Genomic DNA, 27,911 nt, shown 5'->3' with positions numbered 1-27,911 from the left:
GTTTCTATGGGTGTTACTGTTGTGGCAAAACTGCTTCTTGGAATGTCTCTTGTGTCTCTTGGTTTGATGATGGTTGAGGTTTTGACAGTTGTAGTTTGCTTAGCATCTTGTATGTTTCCAAACAGTGGGTCAGACAGTATTTTTTACCTGTCTCTCTATGAATTGTACAAGGTCATAAAGCTTAGCACGATGTCCATGCCTCTCCTGTAGCTTGCATGCCTTGTTCCTCCAGGTTTATCCGAGCTTGTATGGATGGCCTTTTGTATATTGTTCAAAGTAATGTAAGCAGTCACTGTAATCGTCAGTCTTTTTCTCCACTCCTCTCTCAAATGCCCTGATAAACATTTCATATTGCAATGGGTCACCATCATAAACTGGAATGTCTCTTGGTGGTAAAGTGGAATACAGATTTTGCTTAACCAGTAAAGCAGTTTTTTCATTCTGTCTTCGTAGCACATTACAAATATCACCTGCAGGGGGTGTAGTGTGAGTGACATGACCTTGAACATTCTTTTTCCCATGAAGCTGTACATTTTCAGTTTGCACATTTTGGTTTATTATATTTTCGGTTTGAACATTTTGCCTGGGGAGAGAGTATTGCATTAGAGGAGTCATGTAATTAGCTTTGGCAGATTTTTCATGAAGTGGTTGTTTTGGTCTCACAACCTGTGGCTGGGAGGGAGGCTTTGTGGTTTCCATTGTTTCCTTTTTAGGTAGGTAGGTATGTATTTGCATTTGGGTTGAATGGGGTTGTTTCCTTTGGAGCAGCAGCTCCTTTCTTTGAGTTTGTCCCACTTGACACTCTTAATGAGTTCCTTGGCCCATGGTTTCCAGTACATGGGCCTTTGCATTTGCTGCTTCCAGCTGAGTCTCCATTTCCAGTTGCTCCTTTTGCATTCTGAGTTGTTCCTGTTATGCTTCAATTTCATATTTTTGTGTAAGCCAGCCACCTGTTCCATGAGAGCAGCCTTTTCAGCCTGAGCTATGATGAGCAGATGAAGTTGAAGATAATTTTGATGGAGTGGATTTGTGTGTGGATTTTGATACATTTGATATACTGTCATGGGGTCCAATGTCATCCGAATGTACAGCACTCCACATTTCACTTTCAGCAGTGACCGGTGTTTGTGGCTCCTTTTCAACAGTGACATGTATTGGTAGTTCCTTCTGAATAATGACATGCATTTGCTGTTTCACCTCTGATAGCCACAGGTGTACATCCTGTACAAAACCTTCCAGAATATACATTTTTGGTTGAAACCATGAATTTTGCCTTGCAATTTCCTCCTCAGGTAATGGCAAAACCACCAATGATGAATGACTTTCCCTTGCTTCATCACACAGTTTGATTAATCTGAAGGTCACTGCAAATCAACAGCGAGACAAAATTAAACATATTACAAACATAAACAAACAGATAATACATATATTACAATATATTAAAAGCAGAAGTGATACTTAGGCGTCTTCCTTCTTGCGTGTATCATCATCAGATGTCCAGCTCAATGACGTGCAGCCACTCCCTCGTCTCAGGTCCCACATGGTCTGTACAGGACACAGAGGTGATTATGTGATAGGCAGTCTGCATAAGCATGCTGTGCAGTCTGTCAGGCCCAAACTGTAGGAGTAGTAGCGCAGCAAAATAAACTTTATCTTGAAAGAAAGAATAAGAAAGTCGGAAGATTACTATAGTCTAAAAACATAAACAAACAGATAATACATATATTAAAAACAGAAGTGATACTCAGGCATCTTCCTTCTTTCGTGTGTCATCATCAGATGTCCAGCTCAATGACGTGCAGCCACGCCCTCGTCTCAGGTCCCACATCAAAGAGACCGGCCTCCGATGGTGGCCTGTACAGGACACAGAGGTGATTATGTGATAGGCAGTCTGCATAAGCATACTGTGCAGTCTGTCAGGCCCAAACTGTGGGAGTAGTAGCGCGGCAAAATAAACTTTATCTTGAAAGAAAGAAGAAGAAACCCGGAAGATCTATAGTCTACTATAGTCAACACTAAATCGCGCACACATACACACTTTGGTAGGGGTTTGGATTGTGTCGTTACCTTGCCATGATGCAACTCGAAAGGTCACTGAAAATCAACAGAGAGACAAAATGAAACATATATTAAAAACATAAACAAACAGATAATACATATATTACAATATATTAAAAACTGAAGTGATACTCAGGCGTTTTCCTTCTTTCGTGTGTCATCATCAGATGTCCAGCTCAATGACGTGCAGCCACGCCCTCGTCTCAGGTCCCACATCAAAGAGACCGGCCTCCGATGGTGGCCTGTACAGGACACAGAGGTGATTATGTGATAGGCAGTCTGCATAAGCATACTGTGCAGTCTGTCAGGCCCAAACTGTGGGAGTAGTAGCGCGGCAAAATAAACTTTATCTTGAAAGAAAGAAGAAGAAACCCGGAAGATCTATAGTCTACTATAGTCAACACTAAATCGCGCACACATACACACTTTGGTAGGGGTTTGGATTGTGTCGTTACCTTGCCATGATGTAACTCGAAAGGTCACTGAAAATCAACAGAGAGACAAAATGAAACATATATTAAAAACATAAACAAACAGATAATACATATATTACAATATATTAAAAACTGAAGTGATACTCAGGCGTTTTCCTTCTTTCGTGTGTCATCATCAGATGTCCAGCTCAATGACGTGCAGCCACGCCCTCGTCTCAGGTCCCACATCAAAGAGACCGGCCTCCGATGGTGGCCTGTACAGGACACAGAGGTGATGATGTGATAGGCAGTCTGCATAAGCATACTGTGCAGTCTGTCAGGCCCAAACTGTGGGAGTAGTAGCGCGGCAAAATAAACTTTATCTTGAAAGAAAGAAGAAGAAACCCGGAAGATCTATAGTCTACTATAGTCAACACTAAATCGCGCACACATACACACTTTGGTAGGGGTTTGGATTGTGTCGTTACCTTGCCATGATGTAACTCGAAAGGTCACTGAAAATCAACAGAGAGACAAAATGAAACATATATTAAAAACATAAACAAACAGATAATACATATATTACAATATATTAAAAACTGAAGTGATACTCAGGCGTTTTCCTTCTTTCGTGTGTCATCATCAGATGTCCAGCTCAATGACGTGCAGCCACGCCCTCGTCTCAGGTCCCACATCAAAGAGACCGGCCTCCGATGGTGGCCTGTACAGGACACAGAGGTGATTATGTGATAGGCAGTCTGCATAAGCATACTGCAGTCTGTCAGGCCCAAACTGTGGGAGGAATAGCGCGTCAAAATAAAGTTTATCTAGAAAAAAATAATAAAGTCGGAAGTTTTTATTATTTCCGGACCACACAACAGCTAGGCACTCCAGTTCGCTGGTTGAGTAATTTCTCTCCGCTTTGTTTAGGCTTCTGCTAGCGAAAGCTAACACCTACAGCAGTGGCTTGAGTCCATTGTAAGTTGCCATGTAAGTTGTACTTCACTTCACTCTGACCCACTGGTGTTTTCTGCTCTCCATCGGCCAAGTATATGGGACCCTTAGTCCAAGGAGTCATGTCACCTTTTCCCCTTTCCTTCATTGCTGTCCATAGGCCCCGATTAAGCAGTGTGAAGGAGGAGCCAGTGTCCACAATCGCTCTCCCTTTCCAATGTCCTATCGCTACGGGCACCATCAATTGGAGTGATGGCTGCTTTGAGGTTTGTTTAAGTGGGTGAGATGCGGAAAGCTTCAGGGAAAATAATTGCACAGAAGTTACCGTGTTGGCACCAGCCTGGGGACCTTGTCCTGAAAAAGACTGATATCCCTTACTTTTCTTTCCATCATCCGCAAGGGGACGTGTAGCAGGAGCATGTGTGCCCTTGCAACGCCAACAGAACGGTGCTGGAGCTTTGGAAGAAGTGGTTGTATTCACAGTGACTGTGACTTTTACAGCATTATTCTGTCTTGTTTTTGGTGTTGTTGTCTGTACTCTCTGGTCATAAACACGCCGATTTTCCCTGTCTTTTGCCAGCTGTTGTCCAAGTCGAACCAACGCAATCCACCGTGTTCACTCCACTGCTTCGCAGCTTGCTTGTGCTGAGGCTGCCAACGTTGGCACAGAGACCTGTACATATAGGCAAAATGTCTAAGGCTTTCGTCTTCACCCTGTACTCGGGTTCGAACTCTCAGCCAATTCGTCCTCATAGACCAACACGCCCAGGTGTTGGTCTCCTGGCCTACTACATCCCACTAGTCTCTGGCAGTGCCATGCAACACATTCCTGAGTGTCACAATGAGTTCCTCATCCAACAGGGGCTGCATGGCGAGAAAGTCACGGCACTTTTCCAAATAACGCAATAGATCTGAGGTGTCCTCACGCTGTCCAAAGGTGGTTAATTGGAGTTTAATGGGAGATTTGCCCATAAATCCTCCTCGCAGGTCACCTTGTACGTTCTCCCGACGTGTACCTCCACCAGTGCGTAGCGTGGACTGCAGATGTTGATGCGCCTTACCAGATGGTGCAGTAGGTGGTATGACAGGAGAACTGGTTTGTAGTGTGGTTTGAACAGCAGTTCCAGCCACTGAAGTAGTGTTAATATTGTTAATATTTCTGTATTCATGGTCTCCAGATTTTTCAAGCATGTTGCTACTGATGATTGAGTGTGTTCCAAATTGTGTACAATAGGGGCAGAGCAGTATTTACAACCCTCAGAACTTCAGTATGGCGTTTCAATTTCCAGTTCATGCTCACTCATTGCAGTTGAATGTCCATCCGGTTCATTGATCTGATTTATTTCACTTATTGCAGGTGAATTTCCATCCGGTTCATTGATCTGATTTATTTCACTTACTGCAGGTGAATTTCCATCCGGTTCATGTATTTGAGGCTGGTTAGCTTGAGTTGACATTGTTTGAGGGTGGTGGTGGTGGTGATGATTTGTTTGAGGGTGGTGGGTTTGACACCAACACGGGTGCTGAGTTTCTATTTCATCAAAGACCCACAAGTTTCCATCAAACTTTTCCATTTTGAAATTGCAAATGTTCCCTTTTTGATTGCGTTTGAATAAATAAAATTGTTATTTCCCACTGAGCTTGTTTGCACAGTTTTGCTTGTTTGTTCCTTTGTTTGTTGAAAATGATCCGGTTTTGCACCTGTGAACTCAGTTGTTTTTGCTTGAGATTGAGGTCCTTTTAAACATCTGGGGTGCCACTTTTTATGTAACGGTTTAGCTTTGATATTACTGTTTGGGGTGCCAGTTAGGCCAAAGCCTAACACGAATTTAGTCCAGTCTGGACAAAAAAAAACACTTTTTTAAAAGCCAACCTTACACAGGATTTAAATGCACAATTAGTAGAACCAAATGAACCTTAAAACCTGAAACCAGGGATTGATTACCCACAAAAGAATACCTTCAACTCAATAAACAACAGAATGAATGAAATACACAGACACAAAAAACCTCAGTTTGACTTTGTATTGTAAAATAATCCCCAATCCAGTCCACAGTTTGTCCAATACCACGCAGTTTAGTGTCAGTTCACAGAGAGTCACTATTCACAACCCACTGTTCCTTCAAAACAGGTTATTCACAAATGTATTGAAACCTTGGTTAACCAAAATGAAATAAAGACAAAATAAAAATGCCCCACGACCTTTACCGTGGTGGCGAACGAATGATTGAGGCAACCAGCTGTATACCGTGTTTGTGTGAGAGGAGGGGGGGGGGTAGCTCCAGGAATCCACTCCACTTTTTCCGGTGTGCCTGTGTGTGTGTGTGCGGTTTGGATTGTGTAGTTACCTCGCCATGATGCAACTCCAAAGGTCACTGCAAATCAACAAAATGAAACATATATTACAAAGATAAACAAACAGATATTACATAGATTACAAACAGAAGTGATACTCAGGCATCCTCTTCTTTCGTGTGTCATCGTTAGACGTCCAGCTCAATGACGTGCAGCCACGACGTCCAGATCCAACCCTAGTCTCCCCCAGGGAGGAACCCCAAATTTTGGAAAGAAAGACTAGTGCTGTTATACCTTAAGATGAACTTAATGAAACAGGCATGATTAGTCAAACAGTGGTACAACTGTCTGCCACTGACTAGAAAAAAATCTTAACAATAATGCATTGCACCTGTGCTGACCTACTGAACCGGGGAATATACCATTTGGGTATATACCATAGGGAAAGCCATCATTTTGTTCTAATTTGAATTTGTAGTTATTTTACAGTAATTTAATAACATAATAATCAATGCTGTAGACATAGATCACATTCATGATTTTATTTTATGAAGCACATGTCTTGTAACTATTCCATTTGGAAAATAGCAAGCAGCATATCCTTTTAATGCTTGCATGTATGATTGAAAATAATGCCATACCTTGCTATACCCAATTGACGCCCCTGATAGACCAGTAGTGGAAAAAGTACTCAAATGTTTTACTTAAGTAAAACAATCAATACTGCAATATAGAAATACGTAAGTAAAACCAGAATTCTAAATTGACTTGAGTAAAAGTAAAAAAGTAATGGCATAAAGTACCAAAGTATATGTACTTAAAGTACCAAAAGTAAAAGTATTCATGCAGAATGTCCCTTTTCAAGTTTTCAAATGCATACAAATCTTTTGAAAATAGTTATAGCCGATCTACAAGCTCATAATGCATCGCGATGCGACACATTGTGAGCTTGTAGATCTGCTATTTTCAAAAGATTTTTATACATTTTGAAAACTTGAAATGGGACATTTCTGCAAAATGAGTACTTTTACTTTTGGTACTTTAAGTACATTTTGATGCCAATACTTCTGTACTTTTAACTCGAGTACATTTTGAATTCCAGACTTTTACTTGCTTTACTTTTACTTCTGCTGCTGGGGCCTTTCAGTAGGCCTGTCATGAGCCTCTAGCTGAGGTTGGCTTGGGGGTCCTCTGGCTACTGAGAACCAGGCATCAACATCTTTAATGAATCCATCTTTATATTTATTGACCTTTGAGAACCAATCATTTTGCCTTTCTTGTTCATCATGTGGAATAAGAGGCATCAAAGAATCATGCAGTGCATTGGAATTTTCAGACAATTTCATCAAGTTGTGTGTAGCGGTCCCCACCGAAAGATATAAGACTTGAACTGATCATGAATTGATTACGATCCAAAGATCAACGTAAGAACTGGCAAGACAGTACAAAAACAAATAAAATACTCTGTTAGTTTCCCATACGTTGTGCAAGAACAACAGGTGGCTATCATAACACTAGCTCACTTAAGCTCCAAATGTAAATAATAGAACATTCAAACTGTACTGAAAGTGCTTTTTAACATGGCTTTGACGATCAGTCAGCATTACTGTAATTACTTTACAATGAATTAAGGCAGATGACTTCGACATCATCACTTATTCTAATAAGTGATGATTTTTTAGCAGTTGTTTTTAACTCATGAAACACTGTTTTTAACCTTTTTCAAGGGCTTATAATGACATGAAATAATGACGTGTTTTTTAACCATAATGTATGAAATACAGTCATATCAAATACCTTCCTTTGCTATGTACAATTCAAACCTTTCATTTTCAACACACTTTACAGAAAGAGTAGCAAACTCAACTCTGGTTTAGTTTGTTCTTATTATCCATAGCACCACATTCCTTTGTTGCAGAAATACATTTCTTTCATTCAAAGTCCTTCAATATACCTTATGCTGAACAAGAGGTAAACAAATCAAGCAATGCATTTTTAGCAATGGTCCTGTCCTTGTATCACTACAAAACACCTGCTTAGCTGCTAAAGTAGCTAACAAAAGTTTGTAGCAACTCACCAATGTTATCAGAAAGGAACGCTTAGCCCTCTGGCAAGACTGAGATGATGGGCAAGGTGTGTGTGCTGTCTTGTGTGGATTCCATATGTATTTAGATTAGTATTAATTTGTTTGGGCTCTGTGACTCTGTCGCTCTCAGTGATCTCTCCTGCAGTGCAGCTGCAGTGCAGGTTGCCAGGTTGGTTCTGTGGGAATAGGGATTCACAGCAGAGAATGTGGCAGAGACAGAGAACGGGCGGGGCAAGTAGTAGAGGGGTGTCATGTGATTGGGGGAATTCATCTGTCAGTCTTCATATCCTTGGCTGGCTATGCGCTTGTAGATATGCTATCTTTGTCGTGAAAATATGTGCAAATTGTTGAATATATATTTATATATTTTTAAGTGAACATTTGTAACTCAAATCTTTGCTTCTGAGGGAGTCTACAAATTGTTTTAAAAAATGATGCTATATCAGTGGTTCTCAAACTTTTTCATGTCAAGGACCCCCAAAGTGATATGTATTTGAACACGGACGTAGGGGAGACCATGTTGTTCCAGGGACCCCCGCCTAGAAGCAAAGATTTGAGTTACAAATGTTTGCTTTAAAAGAATATACATATTCAATACATATATTTTTTTAATAGCAGTTCTACTTGAGCTCAGAATCATGGTCAGTGAGCTCAGTTCGGGGCTCTCCCCCAGGCTGGCAGAGGGAGAGTAGTGCCCAGGATTACAGCTTAGTCAATTGGCACTGGGTGAAAAAAATGGGATACAAAAATCGTGGGATAAAAAGAGAAAAGAAAGTGTATTTGAAACAAAACATTAAACAGATCACTAATAGGCTTACACACCTAATTAACACTCAGTGATGTTTGTCATTTTTTTATAATACTTTTCAATCTGTATTTCATGAACCGATAACAAACCAAGCTAACCGTATAAACTCAACACAATATTAGTCCGGCCGTTTCGAGCAAAAATCGTACACTTTACGATAAAAGCATGACATTTGGCACACCGTTAGGGCATGCCATAAGGAACATTTTTGGCTATAGGGCCATCGCAGTTTTGTCCTGTGGTAACTATGGCAGCCATTTCCCAAAATGGCCGCCACCTGCTGTCATTTTACCAATAACTCAGGTGCTAGACCACCTAGGATCTTTTTTTTTTTTTTTTTTTAAAGATTTGTTTTTGGTAGTTTTTTTATTATTTTTCATTGAAGAGGGACAGGGAAAGTAGTCTGACAGGAAGAATGGGGAGAGAGATGGGGGGAAGACATGCAGGAAAGGCCGACGGGAACGGGACGCGAACCCGCGGCACACTGCTATTAAGGATTTTCAACCAGGGTGCCTAGACCGCGACGCCACGGTCTAGGCCAACCACCTAGGATCTTGATTCTGGTGACTAATCCTACATTTTCAAGGATGAGGAATACAGTGGTACTATTTACAACATGCTACTACCTAACTACATATATCTGGCATTCAGTTAATTAGATAATTGTAAACCCCTCAAAATATGTAATGATGTAGTACAGTAGCCTACATGTTTTCAAACTGACACGTGAGAGTCAAGAATGCAGTACTTCACTGTTTTCACTCTTTTATTAGTAGTAGTATTGCATAATTATTTTAAATGGACTATAAGACACAACAAAGACAGAGTACTCATGAGTCATAGCCTAATGGCATATAGACCAATTATTTGTTTACCAACATTGAGACTGGACGCACAGGTGAATGTTTCACGCAATCAATTCTCAACCTGTTGTTTTGGGGTGCGCTGCTTTCAGCACACCCCAACCCCCTCTTGTGTGTTGGCTAGTGAGGTGCGTCCTAGCGAGACCTGATAGAATGGGTTTCATTGCGCACATACTGGTTCCGCACATAATGGTTCTTAGCAGTGTGACGTCGTCTGTTAAGGGGTCTATTCAATAAAGCCAGATAATCTACACAATGTTAGTTGCACAGTCCACCACAGTAGCAAAGGGTAGTACACTGAAGTGCTGCCTTAACACATCTGCATTGTCCACTGCATCCCTTTTTCCAACCACAGCGGAAGAGTTCCCGACAGGCCAGGCTCGCTTCTGTGTGGTCCAGTGCACTTCCCATCCTCCTGTCAAAATTAGAATCAGATTTATTGTCAGATCACAGGTTTACAAGTGTAAAGAAGTGGATTAAATTATTTGCATTCACCTGTCTCCTTCCTCTTCCACCCCCATTCACCTGGGGATGGGAGTTCAGGGGCTGCAACCATCGCCTGTCCCCAGCAGTGGCCAGCTTGGTAGGCTGCCCTCTTAGTATGTTGAATCAGTGCAGCTCGTGTTGGGGGGAGTCCATCAATTGTTCTGCTCTTCTAGGTGAATAGCTGCTTCCGTGCCTGATTCACTGATGCCTGGCCGCTAGTATGGTCATAGAGCAATACCACAAATGGTCAGTATCATTATCATGGTCAGTATCATGGTCAGTATAATGGTCTCATGGTCAGTACCAAGGTCAGTACTGTGGTCAAATGCATTAATCTGTGGGGCTATTTGCCCTTGTTTAAGGAGAATTAAGGAGTCAAGGCATTTCTTCTCCTCAGTTGATTTTATTAAGGAGAGAAGATAATTACTTACATGGTTACACAGGACAGGTCATGGCAGCTTTCAGCAGGAAAAGAGAGAGAACTCAGCTCAGAGTGGATATTTATACCCAGTGTCTATGCACATGCATGCTGTTCCTATAGGTTTGTGCATGTGGTGTGTGTGCTCTGAACCAGATGTCTAAACAGTGTGTATCCTATGTGTGTGTGTGCATGTATGGATGTACTTCAGTGTGCACGTAGGTATGTGTGTTACATCCTCTTGTTTGTGTATGTGTGTGTGTGTGTGTGTGTGTGTGTGTGTGTGTGTGTCCATTGTGCAGAAGAGCAACACCCCAAGATCCTAGAGGTCAGCTAAGGTCAGATGCCCTCTGGGAAGCATCCTTTGAACTGGACATCTAGTGTTCTCTGGAATGTGCTGTAGACCACTCAATATCAGCCTCATGTCTCTGTGTGTGTGTGTGTTCAGATTGGCTCTATAAGCCATAAATGTGTATCAATATTTACCACATTCCCCCCTACGGAGGGCCCAAAAGGTCCTTCGTAAACAAGGGTACAATGAAGAAAATCAAACACAAGTAAGAAAACCATACTTCAAAAACATACTCCTCAAAAAGACAGAACTCATCACATCACAACATCTCATTGGCCCCCCTTGATAGACAAAGTACTGTGACACAATCAGACCAACATAAAACAGGCATTAAGATTACACAGTATTGTCATAAGGTGATTCACATTCAATTTCAAAATAAAACTAGACAAACTGTTTCACAAATCATGCAAGAATATCAGTATTTAGAAACGTGTCGGCTTACGATCACTGCGTAGCCATGGATCACATGACGCTCGTCTGACGATAACCGGCAACACTGGAACTTATTTCCCAATAAAACAAGCTTAAAAAGAAAACAACTCAGAAAATCTTATTCACAGAAAATACATAGGATGCTCACGTCGCATCGAAATGCATTCCCCTTCCAATCAGTGTGCAGGTCTCTCTGTTCCTTAAACTCTGGGAAAAAATGTTAAACATATTCACAACATCACAATGAACCATGTGCTCTCTAGGGACTTTCTACCCTTTCTAGTCACCATGTCCATATGTACTCAACAACAAAAATAAAAAACTCCACATTTAATACAAGAGACCAGAGAGTGAAAAATAATCCTTCACAACACTGCAATAAAACGGCAGCCAAACACTCCGCAGTTTAAATCACCATTATCACAAACATATAACCAACATACATTCAACAAAACACTAGTTGATACAGCTTCGTCGTCACTCACTTACAGAACAATAGATCTGCTGGTTTGTGTGTAAAAACTCTCCCCAATCTTCAAATTTAGGACATGTAAGATAATACATCTGTTTGTACTTTAAATCTCTGTTTTCCAAGGCCAAGAGCTTCCGAACCTCTGTCGGACCCGCTCAATTGAAATGTTAAAATGCCAGAGGTTAGGCCATAAAAACAAATAATCTTCACATTCGTGGCAAATACCTCGTTGACTCTTTTTATTACACATGTCAACTTTCCTCTAATACTCCTCATGTCAATTTAGTCAACTAAATATCAACAAACATATAACATCAACAAACAACCTGTTGAAAAGACAGACAAACATTGAAACATGTTAAACCTTCCATCCAGTCCACAAACACAAAGTCCAGTCACACGGAGCAGAGATGGATCCTGTGGCATAGGCAAAGAATGGGTGGGGGCCATCTGTGCCCCTCAGTGCTGAGTGCTGTTCCCTGGTTGCATCCTTGCTGCAGCTGTCTGTGCAGCTAGCAAGCCAACATGCTGCTGTCCTCTGTCCATACTACTCTGAAGTTTTCCTGTAACCCTCTTTTTACTTATTTTCTTCCATGTCGTCACAGGGGTTGATGCTGTGAGGTTCCATCGTAGATCTGTTGAAGATCAGGTCTTGTCAATTTTCCATAGCCTGCTCCTCTGGTGCATCTGTGTAGGAAGATGGTCTGCATCTGGTCCGGATGAGCTTTCAAAAAAATGTTCTTCCCAAAAGAAAATCACAGCTTGTACTCCTCTTCTCAAGTTCTTCTCGTGTGGAACGGTCACAGACACTCCAGTGTCCAGCACTGTAGTCTAAAAAAGACCAAACCATTTACACGTCCTGGCTGGTTCGCCAAATGTAGTAAAAGTTGCATAGAAGAAGTTGAAAGGTCCAGACCAGTAATGTTCCTCAAGTCGATTTATTGGACAAAACAGAGTACAGAGCACCAGAGCACATGTCAGCCTTGCTGCTACATGGTGTGGCCGGAACAGAACAGAGCAAGAAGAAGAAGGGCAAGGAGGGAAGGGACAAGAAGGGACGGTTTCTTTGTCCACACAGTATTTATAGGCAGACTTCACATGTGTGTGTACTTGCATACATTGGATGTGCACGGAGCTAGGTGTGTGTGCTACATCTCCTCTGTGTGTGTGTGTGTGTGTGTGTGTGTGTGTGTGTGTGTGTGTGTGTCCATTGTGCAGAAGAGCAACACCCCAAGATCCTAGAGGTCAGCTAAGGTCAGATGCCCTCTGGGAAGCATCCTTTGAACTGGACATCTAGTGTTCTCTGGAATGTGCTGTAGACCACTCAATATCAGCCTCATGTCTCTGTGTGTGTGTGTGTGTTCAGATTGGCTCTATAAGTCCATAAATGTGTATCAATATTTACCACAGTACCATGATCAGTATCATGGTCAGTATCAAGGTCAGTATCATGGTCAGTACCATGGTCAGTATCAGTACCATGGTCAGTATCATGGTCAGTATCATGGTCGGTATCATGACCAGTATCATGGCCAGTATCATGGTTAATTATGGTCAGTACCATGGTCAGTATCAGCACCATGGTCAGTATCAGTATCATGGTCCATACCATGGTCAGTATCATGGTCAGTACCATGGTCAGTATCATGGTCAGTTTCATGGTCACCATGATACTGACCATGATATTGATATGATACTGACCATAATTAACCATGATACTGGCCATGATACTGGCCATGATACCGACCATGATACTGACCATGATTCTGACATTAAACTGACCATGATACTGACCATGATACTGACCATGAAACTGACATTCTACAGACCATGATAAGTACATGATATTGACATTATACCGACCATGATACTGACCATACTTGCCAGGAAAAAACAATTTGAGCCGTTATTGTCTCCGCCAGGTTGAAAGGCATGGCGAGAGAGTATGTTTTACCCCTGTCCGTCCGTCCGTCCGTCCGTGTGTCTGTCTGTGAACAGCTAATCTCTGGCACCGTTAGCCCGGTTTATTACTGTAAATGGTCAGTATCAGTACCATGGTCAGTACCATGGTCAGTATCATGGTCGGTATCATGACCAGTATCATGGCCAGTATCATGGTTAATTATGGTCACACACCTGTGGATTATTATACCAGGAAAAATGACTTGGACTTATGAGGAATCATACCAGCGGAAAAAAAAACCTTCAGGTGTACAGTTTGTGACAAAAGCTTTAGTCAAAATGCTAATCTTAAAAAACACATGTTGATACACACAGGAGAAAGGGTTTTAAATGTACTCTTTGTGGCAAAAGCTTTAGTCAAAATGCTAAAGATTACTTTTTGTTGCTCTCCTTCATGGAGCTACTTGCGGATTATACCAGGGTCAGTCCACCCTTAGGTGAACACGCACTGACCCTGCACCTTAATCCCCATGTATAATGCACAAACTTTTTTTGATTTTTCATTATTGCGCTCTTTTTCTCTCTAAGCACCTTAGCGTCTATAAGTATATCATGCACAGTATACATATATTGCTGCTATGCTCAGGCACCTTAGTTTGTCTCTTATCTCAGGTACTTTGTAAATATGTAGATAACTTGTTTTTGGCCTTCTATTGTTCTCTGTTGATCTCCTTCCCACTTAACCCCCTACCCCTCTTCTTTTTCTCTCTCCCCACTCTTCTTTCTACGGAATTTAACGTTGCGATGGGAGTGTTGTACAAAAACGAATTTCACCCACTTGTTTACCTTCTGATTCTGTCAGTACCATGGTCAGTATCAGTACCATGGTCAGTATCAGTATCATGGTCCATACCATGGTCAGTATCATGGTCAGTATCAGTACCATGGTCAGTACCAGTATCATGGTCAGTACCATGGTCAGTATCATGGTCACCATGATACTGACCATGATATTGATATGATACTGACCATAATTAACCATGATACCGGCCATGATACCGGCCATGATACCGACCATGATACTGACATTAAACTGACCATGATACTGACCATGAAACTGACATTCTACAGACCATGATACGTACATGATATTGACATTATACCGACCATGATACTGACCATCATACTTGCCAGGAAACAACAATTTGAGCCGTTATTGTCTTCGCCAGGCCGAAAGGCATGGCGAGAGAGTATGTTTTACCCCTGTCCGTCCGTCCGTCCGTCTGTGTGTCTGTCTGTGAACAGCTAATCTCTGGCACCGTTAGCCCGGTTTATTACTGTAAATGTATTACATTATGAGCAGTTATTACATTATGAGTTGCTACAGCAACTCATAATGTAATAACGGCTCATAATGTAATAAACTAAATGTAATAAAAGCTCATAATGTAATAAACTAAATGTAATAAAAGCTCATAATGTAATAATGAGCTCATAATGTAATAAAATCGTGAGCCCATAATGTAATAATGTGTTACATTATGAATCTTGCGTAGCCACTCATAATGTAATAACACTGCATAATGTAACCAGAAAAAGTGCTCCTCGGGGCACAGGTCTCCGCCAGGTCAGGGAGGTTATTGTGGCCTCCTGGTGGCGCTATAATAGGCCAATGTGAAAAGGGTCTATTTCTTCTTAGGCCTTTCAATCGGACACTGTATTCATGATTTGAGGCATTTTGTTCAAAACGAACCAATCCTGCAAACTTTGGAAGCCAATCTTAGCCAATCAGGATAGAATATAAAAAATCGAGAGAGACCCGTGTTGATCACATGACTATATAGATACTGTGTACCGATTTGCATGAGGTTTGGACAAAATCTGTAGGAGTGATATCCAAAAATGTGTTTTGCACAAATCGGCCTCCTGGTGGCGCTATAACAGGACAATCTGAAAATTTTGGGGCAGATGTTCGGGTTTGGCATCCAGGGAGTGTGTTTGCACAGTTTTGCAGCGGCCGGGCTAACAGACACACGGACGGACGGACACACGGACGGACACACGGACGGACAGGGGTGACCATGATTAATATGATGTAACACTTCACTTTTCTCAACAATATGAGACATTACTACATTATGAACTTTTATTACATTATAAGCGGCCACGTGAGATTTATAATGTAACACATTATTACTGTAGTAACTGAGTAGTACCACTGTGATATGCCTGACTACGCCACCTCCTGCTTGTGGAGGAGGCAGGAGGAACCCCTAAACCTTATACTGTTCAACTTCCCTTAAACAGGAACAATTATTTTACTAGAGGCAGTTTGTGGAAAAATATAACAACTTTATTACCATAAAATTACAAAACACATCACTGTCTATTACAAACTAGGACAACAATTAAGGTATTTAAGGCAAGGTATTTAGTATTAAAATGGCAATCTAACAGTTACCTCTCACATTATAAGGAAGGGCGGGTGCACACAGTGAATACCAAAATAACTAGGGGAAAAGAAAAGGGGACAGGCCTCAAAGAAATTATGCAATATAAATACAAAACTCAAATACAAAACATGCAGTGCCAGGTTATATGAATACACACCAATAAAACCAAAGGGGTCCCCAGTGCAGTCCCAAGCTGAGAGGAGAGCCGTGTGCAGCAGGGCGGACCCGGCCTTGAACAGGGTTACATGAATTAAACTGTAACAGAGAAACAGTTAAAATATGCCAATATGGATAAATGTTAAAACCTATGCCTACAGTGTACCTTGGCTAGATGGCTCAAACAAACAAAACAAAAAGAGTAAATTAACAGTGGAAAACAGTGGCCGGTGTGGTCCCTTTAAGGAGACAAACAAAAGGCATTAGTTGCCAGCCCTAGTATCACACTATAAAACATTATATTCAAATCATTAAAAGAACAAAACAGCTTAAAACCTACTTTGTGTTGCAGTAATGGTGCACACAATGCAAGGCCAAGGCGAGGGGGCAACCTCAACACCAGAGCTGCTGTATAAAAGACAGTGATGTTACAAACTAAAATACACTAAAATCCACAAAGAGGCAATGCATAAAATGTATACTGCTTTACCCGTGTCTCCAGGTAGGGCAGATAGAACAGACACCACCAGGAGGTCACTTCATTTGTAAAACTGAAATAATAAATAAATGCATTAAAATAAGATAATAAAACACAATGCTGTTGGCTAAATTAAAGTGCTAAAGAGAATGGGAAGCCTCCATGTGCTCAACAGAAAATAGGCAACCAAACAAACAAAAGCCAGTAGTAACATGTGCTCAAACAATAAGCTAAACATTAGCATGAGCTACAACAAACAAAAGGGTCGCACAAAGTAGCAGATCTACAAGGTTCAGTTTTTGGCCTACCATGTGTTCTCCTTCTCCCTGCATGAACCATGCTGCCTACAGCAGAGACAAATGGCTCTCTACTGGGAGGAGCTGGCTTTTATACTTCCTGGTCATATGACCAGGTCAGGTGCAGTGGGTGCACCAGTCACCTAGATTCCCACATTACATTATAGAAAAATCTGTTATTACGTTATGCGCTAATTCTTTTATTACATTATGAGATGATTATTACATTATGAGTTTTTATTACATTTAAATTATTACATTATGAACCATTATTACATTATGAGCCGTTATTACATTATGAGTTGCTACACCCCTTCCCGACAAGGTAGCATGACAAGGTCCCATTGGAAACCTGAGGTTGTCTAATCAAATCGTCTAAAAACAATCCCCCCCCTCAAAAAAAAATCATGTGGGGACCCCCGTGGGGGTCCCGACCCACAGGTTGAGAACCACTGTGTTATCATCACAGACAGTCTGTGTGCAGGAGAACCCAGTGCCCCACCCGTCTGTCTGTGTGCACCTAGATCCTCTGGTATGAAGTGACAAGTCCTGAGCACCTCTACTGTAACAGCTTTGGTAGCAGGGCCTTGAAGCACACTATCCAAAACACCACAACACTACTAAACATAGTCCTTCAACTATACATGTCCATGTCATTACAGTTCTCAGACTCAGATAGCATCCATACTCACTCAGAAACCTGTTGAAATGCCTAACACACTCTCTTCTCCTCCAGGCTAGTGTGTTAGTTAGTTAACCTTGTAGTATTAATGTCAGCTGGTGGTGGTACAAATACTGAGTGAAAACCCAGCTGCAAACACACTAACCTTGTTTTAACAGGGTCACACGCTGATATATCCTCACCCTGGAATTTACCAGAATATTGATCACTGTTTTGACCTGTTTCTCTCACTCTCACAGACTGTCCCTCTTCCTCCCTTTTTTAGTCCCACCCCCTCTCAGAACCTTGATTATAGTTGATTGACACCTGGCTCCCCAATGAAATTGTATCCATGAGCTTGGTATAAGTATAAGATGTATAACAAACCCATCAGTGGGCCTTGACTTATAGACAACTGGTTAGTGCTGCTGCCAGTGACATGAAAGACCTGGGTTCAATTCCCTGTGTGCATGCTTGTCTTTTTTTATGCTAGTTTAAGAGCCAGGTAAAACTTAAAGAAATGTCATTACTGGATTTGAATTAAGAATCTTCAGATTGCAAGCCCTATATCTTAACCACTGCGCTACCATGGCCCATACTAGAACTGTCTTCTTGCACACTATACTGAATGATTCTATAAAGGTACAAGAGCAAGGTAAAGTTTAATGAAATGTCCTTGCTGGATTTGATCTGGGAGCCTTGGGGTTTCGAGCCCTCTATCATAACCAGTGCACCACCATAGTTCATGCTAAACCTATTCTGTTAGGGGTGCTCCTTCCATTCCGACATCTCGCCACTCCGACTAGTGGCTTCCGCGTGCGGCTAGGGTTAGGGTTAGGGAATGGTTAGGGTCGGACTTCAGTGCTAAGCCTTTTTAGAAAGGTCATCCTTTCAGAAAAAGGCAGAGCAAGGAATTTTTGCTCTCGCCATCTTATTTTTGAAAGAAAGTCTTTTTGGGATCCTGCTAATCTTTAATTTTAAGGTCCATATAATTTCACATTCTGTTTAATTAAGTATTCCTTTAGACTACATTCTAAATCTTTGCCCTAAGCTCTTTTTGGCTGTTACCCCTTTCCTAGAGGGAGGGGGGGAAAACATTTTTTTCCAATTAGGGTTAACCATTTTACCTTTCTTTAAGGTTTAGGTTTTTGGGCATGTTTACAAACTATAACATGAAATAGAAATGCCAGTGAACTTTGTGAGAAATGTTCACTGGGGACTGTGCATGGCAGGTAAGTCCAGTCATCCTGAGTCCCACCTGGACCGCATACCTGTCTTCTTGCACACTATACTGAACGATTCTATAAAGGTACAAGAGCAAGGTAAAGTTTAATGAAATGTCCTTGCTGGATTTGATCTGGGAGCTTTGGGGTTTCGAGCCCTCTATCTTAACCAGTGCACCACCATAGTTCATGCTAAACCTATTCTGTTAGGGGTGCTCCTTCCATTCCGACATCTCGCCACTCCGACTAGTGGCTTCCGCGTGCGGCTAGGGTTAGGGTTAGGGTTAGGTATAGGGTTCGTTAACGTCGGAAAGGCGACATGTCGGAAAGGCGAAATGCACCCATTCTGTTATCTTCCAGAGTCTTCACTGAAAGATTATGTAAATGAACAAGAGCCAGGTAAAACTTGGAAAAATGTCCTTGCTGGTTTCAAACCAAGGGCATCCTGTTTGCAAGCCCTGTATCTTAACCACTGCACCATCATGGTTCATACTTGAACTGTCCTCTTGCACACTCACTGAACAATTCTATAACGGTACAAGAGCCATGTAAAACTTAAAGAAATGTCATTACTGGATTTGAATTAAGAATCTTCAGGTTGCACGCCCTATATCTTAACCACTGCGCTACCATGACCCATACTAGAACTGTCTTCTTGCACACTATACTGAACGATTCTATAAAGGTACAAGAGCCAGGTAAAACTTAAAGAAATGTCCTTGCTGGATGTGAACTAAGATTATCTGGTTTGCAAGGCCTGTATCTTAACCACTGCGCTACGATAGCCCGTACTAGAACTCTCCTCTTGCACAGTATACTAAACGATTTTATAAATGTACAAGAGCCAGGTAAAAGTTAAAATACTTGCTGGAGTTGAACTAGGAGCCTTCAGGTTTAACTGGCTCTTGTACCTTTATGGTAAAACTTAAAGAAACATCCTTGCTGGTTTTGAAAGTAGGATCTTCGGGTTGCAAGCCCTGTATCTTAACCATTGTACCACCATGGTTTGTACTCAAACTGTCCTCTTGAACAGTCTTCACTGAACTATTCTATAAAGGTACAAGAGCCGGGTAAAACTTAAAGAAACTACCTTTCTGGATTTGAACCTAGGATCTTCGGGTTGCAAGCTCTGTATCTTAACCATTGTACCACCATAGTTCATGTTGAAGCTCCCCTGTTCTCTTCCACACTCTTCACTGAAAGATTCGATAAAGGTACAAAAGCCAAGAAAACTTGAAAAAACTGTCCTTGATGGTATCAAACCAAGAATATTCTGTTTGCAAGCCCTGTACAAAACACCAGCCTAACCACTACTGAACCTATCCCTTCTAGTTAAATATTTCAAATACCCCAAATGTTACAAAGCAAGAGAGATTATTTTAGGGATCTTAACACCTTCTCTGAGGATTTGGAGTACAGAGTGGGGATCAGAAGATAAGAAAGATAAGGACCAAGAACAGATAAAGAAGGAACATGTATCCCAAATCCTTTCCTTAGCTAATCCCTCCTATCCTCACTACAACTACAGTATGAGTCATAAGTTTCACTTACAGTACATGATATGGTGTGCGGTGCATGTACAGCCAGCCGCTTAACAGCTTTCTTGCTTCCTCGTCTGTTCCGCACTGAAGCGGTGAAATCCAGATAGAAGATCTGTTTGTTGTTGTGGTGGTTGGCTGGATGCTTTCCTCAGGACCACAATGGAAACGAGTCCCCAGGACGGTTCTGTGTTATCCTTGTATCCTTAATGTCTGACTGTAGGCCATCACGTGCTGTTTACATTTGGTGAGACAGCAGTATAGAGTTCCAAACTGATCTGGCTTTCGTTCTCCTTCACCATAAATGACCACAGCACTGTGAAAGCTATAGAAAATATAAAACACACAAAAACACAATCAATAACTCCACAGTACCACATAAAATAAAACAACACGTCCCTACACAAAACAGCATAAATGTATTAAACTTATAATTATATAATACTAAACACGATTTGGAACATAAATGAATGACATTAAACATTAAATAATCCTTTGTTAACACAAACCTGTTGATAGAACAACCTGCAGTGTTGCAAAGGTAGGCTATATCAGCATTGTGTGTTTTTGTGGGGTCAATGCATCATTGCACATACTGGTGGGCACCGTCAAGCTGGCAAGGATGAGCAAACATAATGCTGGTGGCAGACTGGCTGACAGACAAGAATAACAGCACAGAGTATACTGTGTAGGCCATAGTAAGTGCTTCCATATAATCTAAACAGAGAATCAAAATGATCCTCAGCTTCGAGGTTCAAGGATTTGAGGATAATAATTAGACCTATTTAATCCCCTCATACTCCATGTGTACTGGATAGTGCATGTACGAAGTCACATATGTAAAGTCCAATTCTGTAACCTGGATGTGACCATTTTTCCTCCTTATGTGAAGCACTAATTCCATGTCTTTTTTTCCAGGATCAAGCTGCAAAATCATTTGCATTTCCAGCGATTGAGGACATTTGGAGTGGGAGCAACGGGGAGCTTATAAGCCAGGGTTCCATATCGCAGGTTGGTGCCTATGAAATACATATACTTTGTAAAGTGCTATATAAATGCAGTCCATTTGCAGTACCTCACTCTCCAATTCCTTGTTAGGTGCAAGACTCTTGTGATCCCCTCCTTGTGATAATACTTACCGCCCTATGTGAGCCTGTCACAAGGCTGGCCACGGACTTTACTTTTCCTTGTGGATCTACCATGCAGATTTTACCTGTGAAAGTTACCGCCCTAAGTGGACTACCATTCCATGTGAACCGGACAGTGCGTTGATACTCTTTTGCACCTTAATCTCATGTACAATGAATGCATTGATACTATTCCGCACCTTAATGTTTAATCTAATCTCATGTACATACCTGCTGCTATGTGGACCTACCAAAGTGTTCTTTTATTTAATCTTTTATGCACCTTATGTATAACCTCATGTACATTACTGTACCTACTGCTGGTATACTACTCTATACTGACATCAGCTGTGTGACATCTATTCTTAGTCCTGTGGTCCTGCAGAAGCTCTGTGGTTGCAGCAAAGCCTGAGATTCTACCCCTGGTGTCAGAGAGGATTGCCACTGGAACTGTTGTCCAATCATGTTCTCTTGTTCCCTCTTCATTCCCCCCATCTCCCACTTTGAGTCCATAGGTTGAATCAGACCTGGCAGTCGTTTTCTGTGGCCTCTTATGATAATCGAGGTTACAGAAGCCAGTGGCGTGCACAGGCATTTTGAGGGGCAGGTGCTCCAGTAAATTATACTTTTTTTTGTTTACTTGGTCTGCTCTTTTTTCCCTCTACACCTATACCTCTTTGCCAAAAATAGCCGATCTACAAGCCCACAACGCCTCGCAGCGCGAGGCGTTGTGGGCTTGTAGATCTGCTATTTTATTGTTCTCCTCAGAAAAGGGATGCTAGGTTTCGAGTGGTTATAGTAAAAAGAAAAATCATATGTGGTATCTTAAAACCACAGACTTACAGGTTTTAATGCACTATACTAATTGCCAACAACGCCATATTGTAAAGTTAGTTTGATGTTCCAGAGATGTGAATGAATGGTGAAGAATGGATGAGACATCACTCCGTAGTGAGGTTCGTTGCTTCGGATTTATTTCATGGAACAAACAGAGTACAAGCAGTTTTCTATGGAGACCCTGAGGTCCACACAGGCGGCCCTTCGGCCCTGACTAGCACACCCCCACTAGCTTACATTTGGGTCAATACTTATAGCAGTGGTCACATAGAGAATAAGAGGAGGTACGTGTTGGGTGTGACAGCCCTCAAAGGTGAACCCCCACCTCCCCTGGCTCTCCACATTTGCAACTGTAAAGAGCCAGGAAAGGAACGGTGTCAGCCTTGATGACAAATGGATAGACGCACTGTCTCCAAGATAAGACAATAGTCAATGCTAATTGTCACCCCCACCAGGCTCCTCTCTGTCTGCTATCTGTACAGGACAAAGTAGACCTATAGTAATTCTAACATATGGCTTAAATGTGTATCTTATGTTATGAAATATACCACACATATCACACAAAGATTTGGCGGACCCCCTGTAGTAACTCTGAGGAGCCCCTAGGGGTCCCGGACCCCCTGTTGAAGACCCCTGCTGTAAACTGAAAAAAGGGCACTTCTGGTCAAGAGGGCAAAGGGCAGGTGCTCTAGCGCCACCTAGAGTCTATCTCTGCACATCCCTGACAGAAGCCACTAGCCATGGAAGTCCATTCAATCTCTAGCTCTCCTACCGGGACAAGATACTGTACATCGACATCCAAGTCAAACACATATGATCACGGTTCCATGCCATGCGTTTAGGCAAAGCCCCTGCTGTGCCCTAAAAATATGACAGAACAGGCGCCAAGATGGCGTCTCCATCGGTGCCCAACTTTTCTGAAAACTCATTCTCAGAATGCTCTGCCTTAGGCACACACATCACAACTGTGGAGGAATAACTGTCAGTCACTCCACTGCAGAGGCGCACAGAATAATGAAGCATTTGAGGTGCTGGGGCAGTGCTGGAAGATAGCACCAGCACCTGACAGGGTGTCATTTGGATTCAGTCTAAAAGGTCTTTCTGGTAGCCAACCAATGGTTTGTCAATTCAAAACCTTTATGGTGTTTTGTGGTATGTATGTATCCGTTCAACCCGATCGCCAGAGGAAACGTTCTCATTGAACGTTTTTCAGCGTTTCTCAAAATCCGTGCATAGACTACTGGAAAACCACAAATTCCGTGCATAGCCGCCTCGCATCTCCCCCATTGTGACTAAACCATTTCGGAGCCGCGCAGTCTCAAGGGAATTGTCGCTTTGTGAAGGACCACCGAGCGCGCTAAAGCGCGCGAGTTGCCGTCCTGAACATAGCGACATTCCCTTGAGCCTACTCAGCGGCGTTTGAGTTACGTACCGATAGGCACAGAATCGTAAATTTTGTTGTGGGGACTGCTCTACTTCCTGGTTTTTCCGGGTTGCGACTGGTTACGCCCACCGTGGGACTCCCCGTACATATGCACGGAATTTGGGTGTTTCTAGGCGACTATGCACGGAATGACGTGCACAAATCCGTGCAATGTATACTAATTCTCTGGCGATCAGGCTGATCCGTTCTTCACCTGCAGACCAAACACAGGGGTCATCGCCATGTTGGCTTGTAGTGGAAAGTTGTCAAAATTGTATTTTTGCCACGGACATACAAAATGAGCAGACAATAATATTACCAGAAACATAAAGAGATAGCCCTGAATGACCATATCAAGTCTAACTCTGACAGTGTACGACGCGATGCGTTGTGTGCTTGTAGATCGACTATTTTCAAAAGTTTAAATAGGCCTGACGTGGTTAATATAGGTTTTGTAATAATTCAAATCTACAAAGTAAATAAAGAGTAAAAAGTACAATATTTGACTCTGATATGTAGTTGAGTAGAAGTAAAATAAAGAAATACTCAAGTAAAGTAAAAGTACCTCACTAATTAGTTACTTTCCACCACTGACACCTTCACAGGGTTGTCCATGTGACCACAGCTTCTGAGGTCCATGTCAGGTGACCTGATGTCATGGGGTCAACAAAATACACAAATGCATACAATTCAACCATGTACAGAATTAGATTTAGCAAAAAATAAAAGCACGATAAGATAGGCCACGCACTGCCAATTTTATTGAAGTTTGTGTAAATGAATCAGTTACTTAAATTAATTTCAAAATATTAAGAAAATGTCAAAGATAACACTGCGACCCATCCTGAAAAAAAATACACTAGCAAAAACATAATTGCAGCAGTATAATTTAACATACTGTAACAGTGGTATATAACCTATGCCTTAATAAGCTTGATGGTATCGAGGGTCATTTCCTCTAATTGAAATATGTGCTTTAGAGAGGGATGTGAGTGGAGTGCAAAAATAGATTTTGCAATACAAAAAAATAAGATTGTCATCTTCATTCCTTTTATCTCTCACACGTTTAGACATAACACACACACACACACACACACACTTTGTTAAAGCCTTATTTGACCATCCAAAAGAACAGGTAGTAACTTTATTCCTCTCCACCTTTTCGCCAAGGAATTCTGCCCATCAAAACCAGTTACCCCATTAAAACCGGGAAAGCCTCCTTATCATTTTAGATTTTTGCGTTGGCCATTCAAAAATAGCAGCTGTACAAGCTCACAGCGCGTCACTTCGTGCCACGCTGCGAACTTGTACAGCTATTTTTGAACATTTTTGAAAAATCTTGAAAGTGTGAGAACTACCGATTCAGAAGGCATTTGTAGAATCGGCCTCGGGTCTTAACGGGTTAAACCTGATTTACATTTAGGGTGAGTTTGGAAGTACGCTCTGAGAATAGGCTCAGAGCGGTCAGAGGAGACACTCATAAACTAACGTTGCCATTTTTATCTTTTAAAATGAACTCAAAACATTCCGTGTATAAACATGATTATGGCCGGTTTTGCTAATTGCTACATACATGTTGAATACTGTCTAGAGTCCTACCAAACAAGCTGCAACCATTGCATTTTTGCAATGGTTGCACTCCCTCCTCCATTGTTCAGACGCTTGAGACAACGCAGGTTTTCAGTCGGAGTGGTCAAGTGTGCTCACGATATGTTCAGCTTGTTTGGTATACTTTCAAAAATGCATCTACTGTATGTTTAACAAAACAGTTCATGTTCATTTGAAATATTAAAATTGGCCAAATCATTTTATTAGCGTCTACTCTGACATTTCATACATATGTATATGAACTGATATCAGAGCACTCTATGATGTCAAAACCAACATGTTCTGAATTCAGGGCAGAATTCTGAACACACCCTTAATTACACGCCAGTGTCAAACACCGAAATTAACAGATCTGCAAGCTCAAAACATGTAGCAGTGCAATGCGTTGTCAGCTTGTAGATCGGCTACTTTTGGAGCATGACATGATGTGCAAGCAAGTATAAATCAGGCATTACACCTCGATAGCCAAGTATAGGAAACAGCACCCTTGCATGTCCTTAATGACATAATAATCTGTGCCAAGCAAATCATCTTTATAGTTCCTTTGCTCTCACTTTGTACATATATACACAAACATACTTGAATATAATGAATAGAAATACACAGGCTACAATAAGCAAACATACAAATGATACAGTGAGTGGGTAAACTGAAAACAAAAACAAAAAAAGTAACTATTACAATGCTGACTGTAACAAACATTAAATGACTGCATGTTCCTTTGATAGAAAATGGATACATTGGTATGTAGTACTGTATTGCTTTGGTCTGTTCTGTGAGCATGCAGCTCATGAGGCCCCCACCTTCTAGCCACATGGATGCAGTAGCTTCCAATAGCCACTAGATGGCACCACCGAGAGGACTTGGCAGCGAGGAAAGGTGGAAAAACCACACCGACGTCAGCAGTGTCCCTTTCAACATTTCTCCACATTTTCCAGTCATGTCTCGTCCGCTTATTCCTCCTCGTCTTTCCCTCATTTTTCCTCTTCTTGGCAGCTACTTCGCCTTAGAAGCCCAACGTGTCCTTTTGCTCTGCAAGGTCTTCCGTTTCCGCTTTGTCCCATTTGCCTGGGGACAGGCACTCGTCTGTGTTGAAGTCCTGAGGGGTCACCCCAATGTCCAAGACCTGGGGGTTAGTGCGAGACTCAGCGAGTCTGCCGGAACACAGAAGAAAAGAGAGGGACAAGTTTCAGTTTTGCACCTTTGCCAGCGGAGAATCAGGCTAACATCTACAAAAGATGAAATGTGAAAATGCATGTGAGAAGTTATGAGCCACATATCTAGAGACCACACTTAAGCATGATTCTAACACACATCCACACACAGCACTATTCCAGAACAAAAACAGTCATTATGAGGAAAACAGAGTCACGGTGGCTCGACAGTGGCAAGAAATGGTTACCTATAGGTGACAATCACACCACACAGCGATATGAGACTTACCCCCACCACAATTAAAACCTTTACAAACACAAGACTTCCCTTTTAAAGCTACAATCCAAGGCTTATTTTCACGAATTAAATTGCATGTTTACCAATCTTTATGGTAGAGTACATTAATACAATATAACTAGCACAACACCACCTACTGGTTGACAAGGTCAATAAAGTAATTTGAAGCAGACGGCACACCTAATTGGACACTAGGCACCATGTTTATAGTTTGTACATTGTTGCAATTAGAGGCATAAAATGTCGGGATTGTAGATTTAACACATCAAAGCTACACATGAACACACACCGTTCTTGCTCACCATGACATCACTCAAATCAACGGTGAGCACAATGCTGATGAGACGGAAAGACCAAAACACAAGACATTCTGTGATGAGAACGTGTACAGAATGGACAGAGCTACGCTACGTTCCGTGGCAGAGAACCTTGCCATATGAAAGCTGAACGGATCACACTATGCAATATCGTCACTGGGGTTTTTCCCCCTCTTTTGATCTGCCAAGTTTGTTGAACAGGGTTCTGAGCCATGTGAACATTATATGGCTTCACAGGGACACAAGAAACTACCATGCATCCTAATATTGTCCCAAAACCAATACTCAAAAGACAGATGAGCAGGCTGCACATGTGAACAAAGACTAAAGTGGAAGTGAATGGTGGTGGGATGGAGCGGAGAGGATGACATCGTTTACCTGAGTAGGATTCAAAACTATCCAGACTGCGGCTGGGGTGGGGGTACAAAGGAAATATTACCAATCAGACAGTGGTTGATATTTCTATAACTGTCCAAATCTCAAATAACCGGGACATTTACAAAATAACATTAACCCTTTAAGACCCGAGGTCGATTCTACAAATGCCTTCTAAATCAGTAGTTCTCGCACTTTCAAGATTTTTTTTAAATGTTCAAAAATAAAAGATGTACAAGTTCGCAGTGCGGCACGAAGTGCCACGCTGTGAGCTTCTATATCTGCTATTTTTGAATATCTAATGCAAAAATCTAAAATTCTTTCGTTTTAATGAGTTAACGTTCGTCTTATCTTTCTCTGAAGGCGCTGATTTCATCACTAGATTGTATTACAGTAGTTTGATCATTAGACATTTCATCATGCAA

The 27,911-nt window shown here is 41.6% G+C and overlaps 1 protein-coding gene and 1 long non-coding RNA gene across 2 annotated transcripts in view; both read right to left on the bottom strand.

Moving 5' to 3' along the window:
- Positions 1–9,805: 9,805 nt before the first annotated feature.
- LOC311036670 lies at positions 9,806–16,528 on the bottom strand. Its single transcript, XR_014599876.1, has 4 exons — positions 16,492–16,528; positions 16,153–16,390; positions 9,973–10,178; positions 9,806–9,892 (listed from the first exon to the last, which is right to left on the bottom strand). It is a non-coding gene; the product is annotated as an uncharacterized lncRNA (long non-coding RNA).
- A 7,945-nt stretch (positions 16,529–24,473) lies between these two features.
- The window catches only part of ldlrap1b (low density lipoprotein receptor adaptor protein 1b), a 55,277-nt gene continuing 51,839 nt past the window's right edge, over positions 24,474–27,911 (bottom strand). Inside the window, exon 9 of the mRNA XM_084044863.1 lies at positions 24,474–26,496. Coding sequence (XP_083900989.1) covers positions 26,349–26,496 — 148 coding nt within the window. The 3' untranslated portion in view covers positions 24,474–26,348. The remainder of the gene's footprint in view (positions 26,497–27,911) is intronic.

Source organism: Gymnoscopelus microlampas (assembly GCF_963454915.1).
Source record: "Gymnoscopelus microlampas genome assembly, chromosome: 20".
In the NCBI taxonomy this organism is placed as follows: domain Eukaryota; kingdom Metazoa; phylum Chordata; class Actinopteri; order Myctophiformes; family Myctophidae; genus Gymnoscopelus; species Gymnoscopelus microlampas.
This window is presented reverse-complemented; position numbering and strand designations above follow the sequence as displayed.